The sequence below is a fragment of the Myotis brandtii genome, unplaced genomic scaffold (assembly GCF_000412655.1).
Source record: "Myotis brandtii unplaced genomic scaffold, ASM41265v1 scaffold140, whole genome shotgun sequence".
Classification (NCBI taxonomy): Eukaryota; Metazoa; Chordata; class Mammalia; order Chiroptera; family Vespertilionidae; genus Myotis; species Myotis brandtii.
The window spans coordinates 1,710,111-1,724,939 of record NW_005355000.1 but is presented as its reverse complement, the minus strand read 5'-3'; the positions used below and the strand labels follow the sequence as shown (position 1 = coordinate 1,724,939).

The window sequence follows — 14,829 nt, the reverse complement described above, 5'->3', positions numbered from 1 at the left end:
CCCCCCCGAGTGCACAAATTTTTGTGCACCAGGCCTCTAGTAATATATAATTACTTTTCATGTAAATGTTATAAAAACTGATTCACTTTCCAAATTTTCTAACATTAATTTATACCACTACTTTCCAAAACAGAAAAAAAAAAGTTACTTGATAAAATAACAAAAGGTTCATAAAGGAGACCCTTTCTCTCCACTTTGTTGTCCACTCCTACCCACAAGGCTGGGGCAGCATAAACACGAGACTGTGTGTTTTAAAGACAACAATAGTAAAGAACAGAAATTTATAAATGGAGACAATTCTAACAGAGGTTGTCCCTTAGTATTGGGCAGCAGGGCTGAGAGAAAGGTAAGTGGGTAAGGAAAGTGGGAAAATGTTATTGGCTCCCTTCTCCTCTGTGTTAGTTTAGGAAAAAATAACCCTGAATTATTTTGTAATTATAAATATTTTATCTCTTACATTATCATTTCTTTTTTTTGGCTCATGAATTATTTATGAGAGAGAAGGTCAGATAGTTTTGTAAGCCCATGGTAGGGATGGACAGATTATCTATCATTGCTTTCCAATTTTACTTCATTAGAATCAGCAACCAAATGATTTAATGATATTGTCTCTACACTATTTGTTTTAAGTTGCTTGTGAAGTACTGGGTTATACATTTTAATTAATATTCCAAGTATACTTCATAAAAATTAATAATCTTTGTTAGGTGCAGAGCTCTATACATAGCTATTAGATCAATCTTGCTGTTGTGTTGATAGGTAGATTACATTTTTAATCATTTCTCCTTATAATTCTGGAAATTCTTGTTTTATATTTTGAGCCTGGGCTATTTAGTCCAGGTTCTGGTTCATTACATCTCTCAGGAGAACTGTTCCTTGTGTCATTACACAATGTTCTCTTTGGTTTTTGCTTTCAGCCTGTTTTGTCTGGTATTACATTATTCTATCAGCTCTTCCAGTTAGTATCTCTGTATCAGGCAGGGTGGATCAGAAGTAGAACCACTATGACTGATAAGAATGGAGGTTATAGGAATGTGAACAGTAACTGCGGGAGCTGGGTAAGCAGTTTATGTAGAACTGTAACTCCTATGTGTAGTGTTGGGACAGAAGTCACAGGGCAGGGGATCAGGAAGGAAAGAGGGATGGGATATGGGGAAATCCAGGACAAACTCACATTGTCTCTGAGTTGAAGAGAGTGACCTGAAGTACAAGCTGCCACCCTCACCACAGCGCCCACACCTCTGGACTCAGAATGAGAGAAGCTGAAGGGAGCTACAGCAGCTTCCTGAGTCCCCAGGTCAGTGAGGAGGTGTATGAAGTGCAAGCACGCCTGACCCTACACCAACCTTCCGAGCATAAACACATCTGCTTCACTTCCGCCTTACACCTCTTCATTAGAATCAGCAACCAAATGATTTAATGATATTGTCTCTACACTATTTGTTTTAAGTTGCTTGTGAAGTACTGGGTTATACATTTTAATTAATATTCCAAGTATACTTCATAAAAATTAATAATCTTTGTTAGGTGCAGAGCTCTATACATAGCTATTAGATCAATCTTGCTGTTGTGTTGATAGGTAGATTACATTTTTAATCATTTCTCCTTATAATTCTGGAAATTCTTGTTTTATATTTTGAGCCTGGGCTATTTAGTCCAGGTTCTGGTTCATTACATCTCTCAGGAGAACTGTTCCTTGTGTCATTACACAATGTTCTCTTTGGTTTTTGCTTTCAGCCTGTTTTGTCTGGTATTACATTATTCTATCAGCTCTTCCAGTTAGTATCTCTGTATCAGGCAGGGTGGATCGGAAGTAGAACCACTATGACTGATAAGAATGGAGGTTATAGGAATGTGAACAGTAACTGTGGGAGCTGGGTAAGCAGTTTATGTAGAACTGTAACTCCTATGTGTAGTGTTGGGACAGAAGTCACAGGGCAGGGGATCAGAAAGGAAAGAGGGATGTGATATGGGGAAATCCAGGACAACCTCACGTTGTCTCTGAGTTGATGAGAGTGACCTGCAGTACAAGCTGCCACCCTCACCACAGTGCCCACACCTCTGGACTCAGAATGCAGAGAAGCTGAAGGGAGCTACAGCAGCTGCCTGAGTCCCCAGGTCAGTGAGGAGGTGTATGAAGTGCAAGCACGCCTGACCCTACACCAACCTTCCGAGCATAAACACATCTGCTTCACTTCCGCCTTACACCTCTTGTACAAATGTTTCCTGTGGTCAGCCTAACCTGGAACCGTCCTGGAAAGGGAGTTCTGGGAAAAAGAGTTTCAGCTCAGTTCTATGTTGACATAATACAAAGCCACCACAATTTGCATGGATGTTTTCTTCCCTCTTTAATTTTACTCTTTCTGTTTCAGGTCTGTCTCTTGCATATAGCACACAGCTGAATTTTTCTTTCATCCTATGTAGAGTCTATCTTTTAATTATCATGTTTAACCCATTTACGTTTATTAAAATTTATAACTTTCATAGCTTAAAAAATACTGTCTTTTTTATTTCATTAAAAAATAAAGTAATATCTGTATAGAGACTGTGCATATATGAAGATACATGCATAATTATATTTCTGAAGTATTTTATATACGTTACTTACCACTTCTCCAGCAGAGGCAGCCAACATGTGCTTCACAGGCATCAAATGTGAAGATGAATCAGTGTGCAAAAACCATTTCACATAATCATAGGTGATAAAAAAGGCAGCAGCTGAAATTTAAACAAGCCAGTCTTTCACAAAGTCAGCAAATACGTTTGTCAAAAAAATTACAACTTTTGTTAATAAATTATGACATAACAAGATAAAAATAATAAACACATATTCTTTCCCTACTCTCCTCACTTTTGCAGAATTTACCAAACCCATATTATATGCCCAACCCTGGACTTATGAAAATGCAGAAGACATGATACCTGCCCCAAAGGAGCCTCATAGATAACCTAGTATTTACCATTTTGTACTAACAAATCACTTGACATTTTTAGTAAGCTTTCTAGAAAGGGATAAAATATCCCTATACAAACATAAAATAATCAGTATAGACAGGTTAAAATTACAAACATAAACCTTAACTAAATAAATAACTAAATAACTAACTAAATATCTAATGATATTTTATTGCTGTTTATTCAAAATAACCATGGATCCTTTTTACTACATCAACCCACTTTACATCAAGGAAACAATTAAAACTGGAAATCAAAATCTCTAACAGCTACTCCTATCACCATGCACTGATCTAGCTGCAGAGGCTTTACGGCCTGCCATGTATCGAGAACCAAAGCATGTTCATCACTTTCACAAAAGATAAGGCACAGAAAATAAATGAGAGACAAATTCATCTTTTGAAAGACATCTGAACATGTCACATTAAAGTCTGAAACACACAGGAAAGGAGTTTGATAGTGAAGCTTTATTGTTGTCCACACTCCTCAGGCTGGTAACTAACGCACATCAATGGAAGCACCTGTCCCCTGAAGAGCAAAGACCCATGAAAGCAGTTTTATATAGTCAACACAGGTCCCTGTTTCCATTGGTGGTTCCTAAGGAGACACACTCATTCCTTTAGCCCACTCATTAAAATACAACTGGAACAGTTCCTCCACCTGCTACACAATCCACCCTCCCACCGCCTCTGGGAGAAGGGAGAAAGACTGCTAAAAGTTCCAGGTTTTCATGGTTAACCACCTCCACCTGGTCAGACCATATTGCTACTTTTATGATAGACCAAGTCCTTTAGAAATGTAAGCCCAAAGTCTCCTGGGTGACACCCAAGAAAGCCCTTGCCAATTGGAAATGATGGCAAAATAAGGTTCCAAATGAGGCTCTAGGCAAGTTACAACAAAGAAGCGGGGGTGGGCTACCTGATATCTACAGCCTCTTGCAGCTCTTAAAAAACAAAACCAGCAAAACAAAAAAACCACTGCTATGGGTTTTCTACATTCCCTTCTAAAGGGAGTAGGGATCCGTAATCAGGCCTTTTGTCTCCTCTTTCGACCTTCAGTCCCCTCGGTCCCCAACAACTCACCCCTGCAGAATACCTTCTCAAAAAAAGGCTACAGCCACTTGCCGGACCCTGACCAGAATCCACTGGAGGTTCAAGGCCTACTCACCATACGACATTCCCTTCTAAAGGGAGTAGGGATCCGTAATCAGGTCTTTTTGTCTCCTCTTTCGACCTTCAGTCCCCTCCGTCCCCAACAACTCACCCTTTCAGAATATCTTCTCAAAAAAAGGCTACAGCCACTTGCCGGGCCCTGACCAGAGTCCACTGGAGGTTCAAGGCCTACTCACCATACACGTGCGAGCAGCCAAGGACACAGCAGTATTACCATGTTAAAGGCCCCTTTGCCCTACACATGCACGAGGGCAATGACTCAGCAGGAGCAATATACTACTGCGCAAGCGCACCCTTATATGCCCTGCTTATGTTAATGTACATAAGTTGCCACTGATGAGCCAGTTTTGGGCTACTTTGTTCATAATAACGCATGTCCCACTTACCTACTGTCACCCATGTATTGTTCCAATTTCCTACACCCAGAGGGATCAAGTCCCTGGCTGAGGAACTGGCCCCAACACCACTGAATATTATTCAGACTAGGACTTGAACCAAAAACAACAGAAAGAAAAAAGTGCCACATAGAAAATTTCAATTCACCAACAATTTACAGAAAACCAAAAAGACCATTTCTGAAACTCTGACACTATTTAGGCAGCATCTCCTATCCAATAATGTTCTGTGGATGGAAAAAATAAAAAATAAAGGGGCCTGGCAAGAGCACCACTTTATCACACACACAAAAATTTGAAACCATATTCTGTACGTAAACTCCTGATGGCAAGAATCTAAACCAGTGCTGTGAGATGAATGGAGCACCATGTGCCCTGCAGACTATGGACCATGCTACACCTACCAACAGTGATTCCTAGGTGCAATCTGTAAGGAAAAGACATCTTTAGGACAATGATGGAGATACCATAAAAATGATAACAGCTCTGGCCAGGTGGCTCGGTTGGTTGGAGCATCATCCCATGCACTAAAAGGTTTCAGGTTTGATTCCCAGTCAAGGCACATGCCTAGGTTTTGGATTAGATCCCCAGTCAGGGCGCATACGGGAGGCAGCCCATTGATGTTCTTCTCTCTCACATGTTTCTCTCTCTCCCTCTCCCTCCCTCTCTCTAAACATATCTTCTGGTGAGGATTAAAAACAAAAACTGATGAACAAAAGATAGGGACCTAGTAATAGGTACATTAGTAACGTATGCCTTTCAATTCCCTTGTTCAAAGATTCCCAAATTTGTCTGCTTATTAAACCACCTGGAGATTTTTTTTTTTTTAATTTAAACTTCCAACTCCCAGGTGACAGCCCATCAATTAAATCAAGATCACTGGAAGCAGGACACAGGCAACAGGACTTCACAAAATCGGCCCAGGCGATCACCGGGCTGCAATGTGGTCAAATTTAGGAACCTGCCCCTCGCCCACACACACACAGTTATCATTGACTGGGTGCTCAACAATGACATGCTATCATCAATTACTGAAGCACCGCGACAAATAAAAACTCAAGGGTAATCTCAAAACAGTTTGCTGTCTCAGGGCTGATGGAGCAAGGGGAAGAGAAAAGAAACAAAGGAACCAAACACTGTGCTGTCCGTGCACCACAAACCTCTATGTGAATGCTGTGCTCACGTGGGGACACAGACGGACAGTTAAATGTCAAGTGAACCTGAAAGAATTTCTCATAAATTATCTTGAGAAAAAAGAAATCGAACCCCAGGATTTAAGAATCTCCTACAGCAGAGGTTCTATAATTGTGTGTGTGTGGTGGTGGTGATTTTTTTGTTTGTTTGGTTGCTTTCCAATGCCACACAAAACATCAATAAACAATTAAAATGAGGTAAATATCTGAAAAAAGTACAGTATACCAACAAGTGGATTAAGTAAAACAGATGATATTGATTCTAGAATAAGAGGCCATACATCATATAATGTGACTTTAGCAAGACACTGGGAGGAGAGTATCGAGGAGGTTAGCAGAATTGGTTGCATCAACTAAGAGCAATTCCGTGAAGACAAAAAAGGCGTAATGCCTCTTAGATTCATCGGCTTCAGAAGACTCTCCGAGGCAGCAGCTATTAAACTCACCTTCGCACTGGAATCACCTGGGAAGCTACTAAAACCTTGCAAAGCCCAGACCAATTAAACTTCTGGGTGTGACACAGGCATCAGTAATTCTTAAAACTTCTCAAGAGATTTCAATGTGCAGGCAAGGTTGAGAAACTGCTCTAAGGCATCACAATTAATGTTAGAACACTTTAAGGATTCTAAGTGGAAATGTTAATAACAAAAACCATTTTTAAAAGATTGCTCATATTTTTTCTATTATAAATACAGTGTAATGGGATCTACAGCTGATTAAAATAATTGGTTAATGAATGGAAAACAAATTCAGAAGTCCCAACAAGTAAGAAATTCTGTATGTAGTACCACCACCCACCATTCTGAAAATAATCCTATTATCTTGGCTTTATAGCAGGAGAATACCAATACAATTTTTACCATTAGGAAAGGATCCAATAGCAGCAGAAGGAACGCCAGCATATATTCCATGAAAACCACCAGCCTTATTAAATCCTTGGGGACTTTGCAGCCTCGTTTTAATGGTATCCAGAGGAAATAATATCAAATCAACAGAGACACCTGCTACCCCACCAGCCTTTAAAAAAAGAAGGTGGGGGAAGAAAAGGGAAAATAGGTTACAATAAAATAAGCTCTCTGCCATTTGGGGGTAGGGATAAGAAGGTAGTCTTTAAAGCATATTTCTCATAATTGGCAGTTCATGGACTATTTGGCACAGTCAAAAGACCTACTCCCTAAATCTAGAGATTTTCCAGGGGGAAACAACCATTATTATACTATAATTTCAAATTGTAAATTTTTAAATAAACGTTTCTCTTTAAAGTGAATTTTACAATTTATTTCTAAATAAATTTGGTATTGTCAAAAGACCTGCTACCTAAATCTAGAGATTTTCCTGGGGAAACAACCATTATTGTGCTATATTTTTAATATTTTCACATGGTTCAAAGTCTCTTTCCCTGTTCCTACTTTGGTTGTTTTCTTATTGCATCCTTCCAAAGTTACTTTAGACGTATACAAGTAAATGTGAATATGTATTTTATTTTCCTTTTTAAAAAAATAAAAGGTGTATACAATAAACACTCTGGTGAACCTTATTTTTTTCACTTATCTTGGAGATATTTCCATATCAGATCAAATGTTATATTTTTGTCTTCTTAACAATGAGTGGTAAATCTGCAGTAAGACTTTTTTTTTTTGAGACTTCTATTTTTAAACAGGTAATGAGTCTTGTGAATCTAGATCCCTATTTTAAGAATCACATATCTAAGGATTGCTATTTTGTGTATATTTGAAAAGTCCTTGATAAATGTTTTAATTAAGTGAATAAATGGGGGGAAATAGAACTAATTCCTAGAGGACATTAAAACCTGACCCTAAGCAAACCATGTTGCTTAGGGATAGAAAGCTGCACTTCAAAAAGTTTAACCCTCATGAGGACTTGGAGCATATGGAGAGTATTTTAAAACTGGTTACACCTCAGTCAAATCAAAAAGATACTCAAAAAATATAAACTCAAACACAGTGTCAAAGAAAGGTCAACACACACGGTCTAAAAGGATGATATGAAGATGCGTATGGAAACCAGTTTATGCAGATGGAAGAGGGTGGAGAGGAAACTCACTGTGGCTCCTACATAGGAATTCTTACACTGAATTGTCAACTTTTGCTATCTCGTGAAATGTGAACCACGTGACTATATTACCTATTCAAAAGGTTAAAATATCCACTAAAAAATCTATATATTCCAAAACGTAGACTAAGAAGAATTTGTATTATTCAAACATACAGGAAAAGTTCGAAACGATCAGCTGTTTCCACCTTTTGGGTTACAAAATGCTCAGGAGCTTGCACCCAGCAAACACTCTGCTCTACTTACCACTCACAACAAAACCACTGCAAGAGATCACTGGAAAAAAGAAATTGCTCTGATGGGAAATCCAATCATTAACTAGCATAGGTAAATATTAAAAATTAGTTTCTACTAGAAAAGCACATTACCCGAAACATTAATACTATCCTATATGATGGGCCTGAAAGACACAACAGAACCTCAAAGACCATGAAAGTCTCCTCTGTGAAGGACCTAAAAAGATGTCCCCCAAAGAGCAGAGATGTGCTGGTAGAGAATCACATGTGGTAGTAAAAGAATGCCAAATGACATGGGATTTCTCTCTGGATAAAAGGTAGCCTTTTCTAAGTCATGGGAAAAGGTTCACAAGTACCATAGGAAAGTTTTAAAAAGTCAACCTTCTTCTCATTTATTTTTGAAACATTTTACACAATTCAGTATGTAAATAAAATATCTTGCCTGCCTCTTTATTTTCTCAAAGCTCAAGAGCTAATTCTGCTGAGAATGTATGATATGACTGCATTCCTTAAGAACATTCTGCACTTCATTACAATTTTTTCTTTAATCTTAGGAGAAGGTTCAGAAAGTGCTTGCTATCTACACCTCAATTGTAATCAATAAGTTAATTACACTTTTGCTCTCTTATGCTACTTTGCATGCATTGAATCTCTGATCCTCCTTCATCAGAATTCTTATCTGCTGAGAATAAAATGACCAGATTCAATCTACTTACTAGTGAAACATAAATCAAAAGTTACTAACTGCTTCTGCAGATTTTAAACTTCTGAGGCTCAAATGGCATTTAAATTCAAAAGACTGAAAAACAACAATGCAAACAAACAGGTAACAGAAAGCAGGAAGAATACCTATATATTTATCCACACTGCGACATATTTAAGATTTAAACAAAAACTTTAGTAGTGCTTATAATTTTACATCAGTGTTGTTTTGTTCATAATTATATACAAAATATACATGCCAACATCAGTTAAATTACAAGAAACTCTACCAAATTATTTTATTTTTTTAGCCTGAGAATTTTGTTTTATTTTTGATCATTTATCATAAAGGTTCTCAGGCAAATGATTAGTTTCAAGATTTATGGTAGCTTACATTGAAAATGGTAATTTAAGAACTAAACAAAAATCCAAAGATATAGAATAAAATTCAGGCAACCAGCAAGCCTTAGTACAGCGTAACAATTTATTGCGACCTTGATATCACATAGATAAAATACACACTCTACCTCAAATTAAAAAACACAAAAAGTGCTGGCAGGCTGCAGAGAAGTGTCTAATTAGTGCTTTGAAATTACTCTGGGAGTTGATAAAAGTCAAAATTACTTGCTATAAAACCTTTATTTCTCAAAAGGAGGCTGCGCAACAACAGAAAAATCAGTGCTAAAACCAAATTAGGATAAAACCAAACCACTTGTCTAATTTAACTAAGCAAACCATCATAGGCCGTTGGCCTAAACCTCAGCTAAGAAGAACCAATGCCCCTCCGCCCCAATATTAACGTGGCTTCTCTGGGAAACATCTGTCCTTGACATTCTTGGGTTTTCTTCCACAAGGACTTGAAGCTTGTTGTTCACTGCTCCTGCTTCCTGGATATCTGTCTCCTCCCCATTCCCCATGTATCGCCCTGCAGTGCTCCTTGCCACTTCCACCCTGATGGCAGTCACCTTTGTACAATGCAAACTTCAATTCATCTGGCCACTGTCCTCCAAACTCTCCCCAGCCTCAGGACAAAGAACAAAATCCTGTAAGGCTCTGGAAGTTCTACCTCTCCACCCTAACTCCACCCGGAGCTCTTTTCCTCCAAGTCATCTGATGTTCCTCATTTCTTGGACTTTACACAGCTGTTCTCTAATCCCCAGGTCTAGGATTAGACCCCCTTGTTTCCAAATACTGATCACAATTTTAAAAAAAACCTTATTTTTTTCTTTTACAGACAGGAAGGGAGAGGGATAGAGAGTTAGAAACATCGATTAGAGAGAAACATCGATCAGCTGCCTCCTGCACACCCTCTACTGGGGATGTGCCCGAAACCAAGTTACATGCCCTTGACTGGGATCGAACCTGGGACCCTTCAGTCCGCAGGCCAACACTCTATCCACTGAGCCAAACTGGTTAGGGCTAATCACAATTTTAATTCTATAACTGAGCATCCCACTATTGTCTGTATGTCCCACTACACTGTAAGATCCATACCTGTCATGTTCATCAATATGTTCCCAGCACCAGCACACAGCAGGCACTCAATTATTTGAAGAATGTATGAATTAATGATTATAAGGGCTCCTACCCATATTTTAGAGGGTACAACAAGTCAACCTTAAAAAAGTACAGCAGATTTTTTAAAAATTGCAAAACTCCGGATCAAGCAATTCCCAAAAGAAAAATATAAATGGCCAACAAAGTTATGAAAAGATGCTTCCCCATCATTAATGACCCAATAAGAACAAATTAAGACAATTCCCCAATTAAACTAGAAAAAATTAAAAATATGAAGTTATGGGCACTATAAAGAGAAACAAATTATTATAGCCTACTGAAGGACAATTTGGTAAAATGTCAATTTTAAATTATAAAACCCTTGATCCAGCTATTTTCTTTATATATATTTCACTCACAGATATGCATAAATATACAAGAATATTTACTATAGCATCGTAACTAAAAAGCAAGAAATAACCTAAATCTAGGAATCTTGTTAGATCAGTTTGTATATCTGAGTACTGTGTTGCCACACAGCCTTTAAGAGAATGAGGTCAATTGGACTCACTGGCACAGAAACGTGTTAGATTATTAAGTTAATCAACTTAGCTGTGCAGCAATATATGCTATATCATCCTGCCTTTCAAAGAAATGTGTAACTCTTTGTATATGCGTAGTTACAAGTCCAGAAGCAGACACACTAAATTGCTAAAAGTTATTACCTCTGTGCAAAGAGACTCAGGATGAAGAGACTTTTTACTATCTTGTTAATTTTTGTATTGTTCAAATTTGGCTATGAGTATTGCAAACATATAAAAGTAAAACTATTCAAAATCCCTCATAAAATAAATCCTAACTCACTGGTTACATTTGGTATGAAATAGGCACTCAGTAAGGGGAACTAAGAACCTCGATCTATGGGCTGGTTTTAAGCTACCTGTCAGGCTTCATTTCACTCTAATGAACCTGAGCCTCTCCTGACACGTCTTGAAACTTCTCATTTCTGTGTTCCTGCTTGGATTTCTCTCAACCTGGAATGCCCTTCCTATGGCCGCTATCTCCTGAAGCCAGCAGACCACCTGTTCCCCTGCCACCACACACACACACACACACACACACACACACACACCTGCCAAAGCATAGAAAAGATATCTGTTCTGAATTATAAGTTATATCACTAGACAATAAGTACTGCTCAAATTATTTTGATACATTTTTACAAAGAAACAAAATCTTTTTTAAAAAAAAATATTTATTGTTGAGAGTATTACATGTTTTAAATTACAGCATCTATTTTTTCATTTCTCAAGTACAGTCGACAAGAGAGCTTTTAATTTTTAACACTGACAAGAAGTGTTAAGTCATTAAATTAACATTTTTCTCATCATTGAGACCACTCCGCATGATTCCACTTGCACTTTCATTTTTACAGCATTACACTACCATGCAAAGAACGGCCTGTACTTTTCACTGCACAGCACCAACACTGCCAAAGTCCTTTCACCTGCAGCTTAGGATGGCAGGGATGTTTTTGGTTTCATGGTAGAACAAGCCAGGTGAGTAGATGAACTACAAGGTCAGTGAAATAGTGAGGTACTCAAGAGGAGAGAAAGAAGAGGCAGGCAGGAAAAAATAAAAAAGTGGGACTACATCAAACTAAAAGCTGCTGCACAGCAAAAGAAACCATCCTCAAAATGAAAAGGGAACCCTGTATGGGAGGACATATTTGCCAATGACAGATCTGATAAGGTCTTAATTTCAAAAATATAGAAAGTACTCATACAACTCAACAAAAGGAAGACAAACAATCCAATTGAAAAAAAGGGCAAAGGACTTGAATAGATATTTCTCTAAAGAGGACATACAAATGGCCAAGAGATATATGAAAAAAATGTTCATCACTAATCATCAGAGAGATGCAAATTAAAACAATGGGATACCACCTCACACCTGCCAGAATGGCTACCATCAATAAATCAACAAACAACAAGTGCTGGCGAGGATGTGGAGAAAAAGGAACCCTCGTGCACTGCTGGTGGGAATGCAGACTGGAGTCGCTACTGTGGGAAACAGTGTGGAGTTTCCTCAAAAAATTAAAAATGGAACTGCCATTTTACCCAGTGACGCCACTTCAAGGAATATATCCTAGGGATCCTGGAACACCAATCAGAAAGAATGTATGCACCCCTATGTTCATAGCAGCACAGCTTACAATAGCTAAGATCTGGAAACAGCCCAAGTGCCCATCAGTAGATGAGTGGATAAAAAAGCTGTGGTACATCTACACAGTGGAATACTATGCAACTGTAAAAAAGAAGGATCTCTTACCCTTTTAGACAGCATGGAGGGACCTGGAGATGATTATATAGGTGGGAAAAGCCAGTCAGAGAAAGACAAGTATCACATTATCTCACTTATATGTGGAATCTAATAAACACAAGTTTATGAATAAAATAGAGCCAGAGGCATGAAAACATGAAACATACTGACGAATCTCAGATGAAAGGGGGGTCGGGATTAATCAAAGAAAGTATATGCATATATGTATTGCTCATGAACACAGACAATAGGGTGGAGAAGGCCTGGGGCAGGTGGAACCGGATGGTGGGTGGCAGGGGGGAGAAAAAGGGAGGACATCTGTGATACTCTCAACAATAAAGATTTTAAAAAAACGAATGAATGAAAAAATATAAATATAAAAAATCAAGTAGGTTCGCCAATATTTTTCCATCTCTATTCCACCTCAGTTTATTTCTCTCAGAGTACTTATCTTTTGGGTTTGTTTTGTTTGCTATGGTATCTCCAGGGGTAATCACAGTGTCCAGAATACATGGCAGTTAAATTGTGTGTTGAATAAATAAAATGATGTCTTTAGTTGGAATAAAACCTAACTTCCTTGCCCTAACCAGTTTGGCTCAGTGGATAGAGCGTCGGCCTGCGGTCTGAAGGGTCCCAGGTTCAATTCCGGTCAAGGGCATGTACCTTGGTTTCGGGCACATCCCCAATAGGGGGTGTGCAGGAGGCAGCTAATGGATGTTTCTCTCTCATTGATGTTTCTCACTCTCTATCCCTCCCCCTTCCTCTCTGTAAAAAAACAATAAAATATATTTTTAAAAAAAACAAAAACAAAAAAACCTAACTTCCTTGAAACTTGTACCCCTTGACCCAAATTTCAACCTTTGTAACATGAAAAAATAAAAGCATACCTTCCAACATGTGTACACTTTAGTAAAATTTAAAACCATTGTTGTTCTGTTAACTTGGGCACTAACCTGTTTTTAGCAGCTGCTCCTAATTCCAGAGAGAGTATCAAGGAGCAGCTAAGGGCATGGAATCCCAGGCTACGTTGCTAGGGCTGGAATCTGTTCTCCAGCACTGACCTACATGAAATGCATTTCCTTTGTGTGACTTTGGACAAGTCCTCTAACCTCCCTGTATCTCGGTCCTGCCATTTGGAAAACTCGAATAAGACTTCAACTACGACAGAATTAATTGAGACGATGCGTGTAAAAAGCTCACCCCAGTTCCTAGAACAACGCTGTCTGTCAGAACTACTGCTGCTGCCCGGGCAGGTGTGGCTTAGTCGGTTGGAGCGTCGGCCTGTGCGCCCAAGGGTCGTGGGTTCGATTCCCAGTGACGGCACAAATCTGGGTTGCGGGTTCAAGCCCCATATGGGAAGCAACCAGTTGGTGTTTCTCTCTCCCTCTCCCTTCCTCTCTCTCTCTCTCTCTCTCTCTCTCTCTCTCGGGAATCAACGAACAACATATCCTCCGGTGAGGATTAAAAAAAAAACAAAAAGCACCACTACTGAGATCTCACTGGCTAGACAGGAAAACTTCTGGAAAGTGGTAACACACTCCTTTGTCTGCATCTCTAAGACCCAGCTTACAGTCTCCGCAGATCTAGATGGAAAACCACCGTCCCGCGAGTCTGGCTGCGGCGCCCGCCCTCCGCCTCCCGGGGAACAGTGCAACCAGCCTGCCCGCATCACCTTCCCGCAGCCCTTCCCTGGTCTCCACCCCGGACCCCGCGGGGGCACCTGCTCGCCGGGTTATCGCCAACACCCGCAGCGACAGACACTCGGTAATTAAACGAGGAAACGCCGCTGGGCCTCCATTTTCGGTGAGAAGCTTTTTGAAAGTTTTTTTTTTCTTCTCACAACGAGCCGATCTCTATCGTACTCACTGCCATATCCAGAATCCCCTACTGGACCTGCCCCGAGAGGCTTCAAAATATTTATTAAAGGACTGTTCCTTTTTTAGGTAAGTGTTGATTCTAGTTGTTTTCTAAGGAATCAAGCACTCCTGTCTCACAGGAAGCAGAATAACCAGATTCATTATACAATGAATGAATGAATGAATGGGAGTGTCATTTTTCCGAGACTGAGAAAAAGCACAGAACACGACAACATGGTCTGGGACAGAGGCTCTGCGCGACCTGGGTGCGCGTGTCTGGTTCTGTTGCTATATTCCTATATATAACACCAAGTTCTCCAGTGCAGTTACATCAATGGAAGCTTTTACGTAGGGAAACGGTCTCCGTGCGGAGAACGCGGAGTCCGGCGGCCCCTCCCCGTCTCTTCCCGGCGTCGGGGCGGAAGGAC

At 39.5% G+C, this 14,829-nt stretch overlaps 1 protein-coding gene across 4 annotated transcripts in view; it reads right to left on the bottom strand.

The window, feature by feature from the left end:
* SLC25A26 (solute carrier family 25 (S-adenosylmethionine carrier), member 26) overlaps positions 1-14,829 on the bottom strand; it is a 155,397-nt gene that overhangs the window by 131,321 nt on the left and 9,247 nt on the right. For 3 of the 4 annotated variants that reach the window (XM_005860796.2, XM_014535233.1, XM_005860795.2), the window contains exons 2-3: positions 6,576-6,732; positions 2,609-2,718 (exon numbers count right to left, since the gene is read on the bottom strand). In XM_005860796.2, coding sequence (XP_005860858.1) covers positions 2,609-2,718; positions 6,576-6,732 — 267 coding nt within the window. The remainder of the gene's footprint in view (positions 1-2,608; positions 2,719-6,575; positions 6,733-14,829) is intronic. The other variant, XM_005860797.2, reaches the window with a different exon arrangement.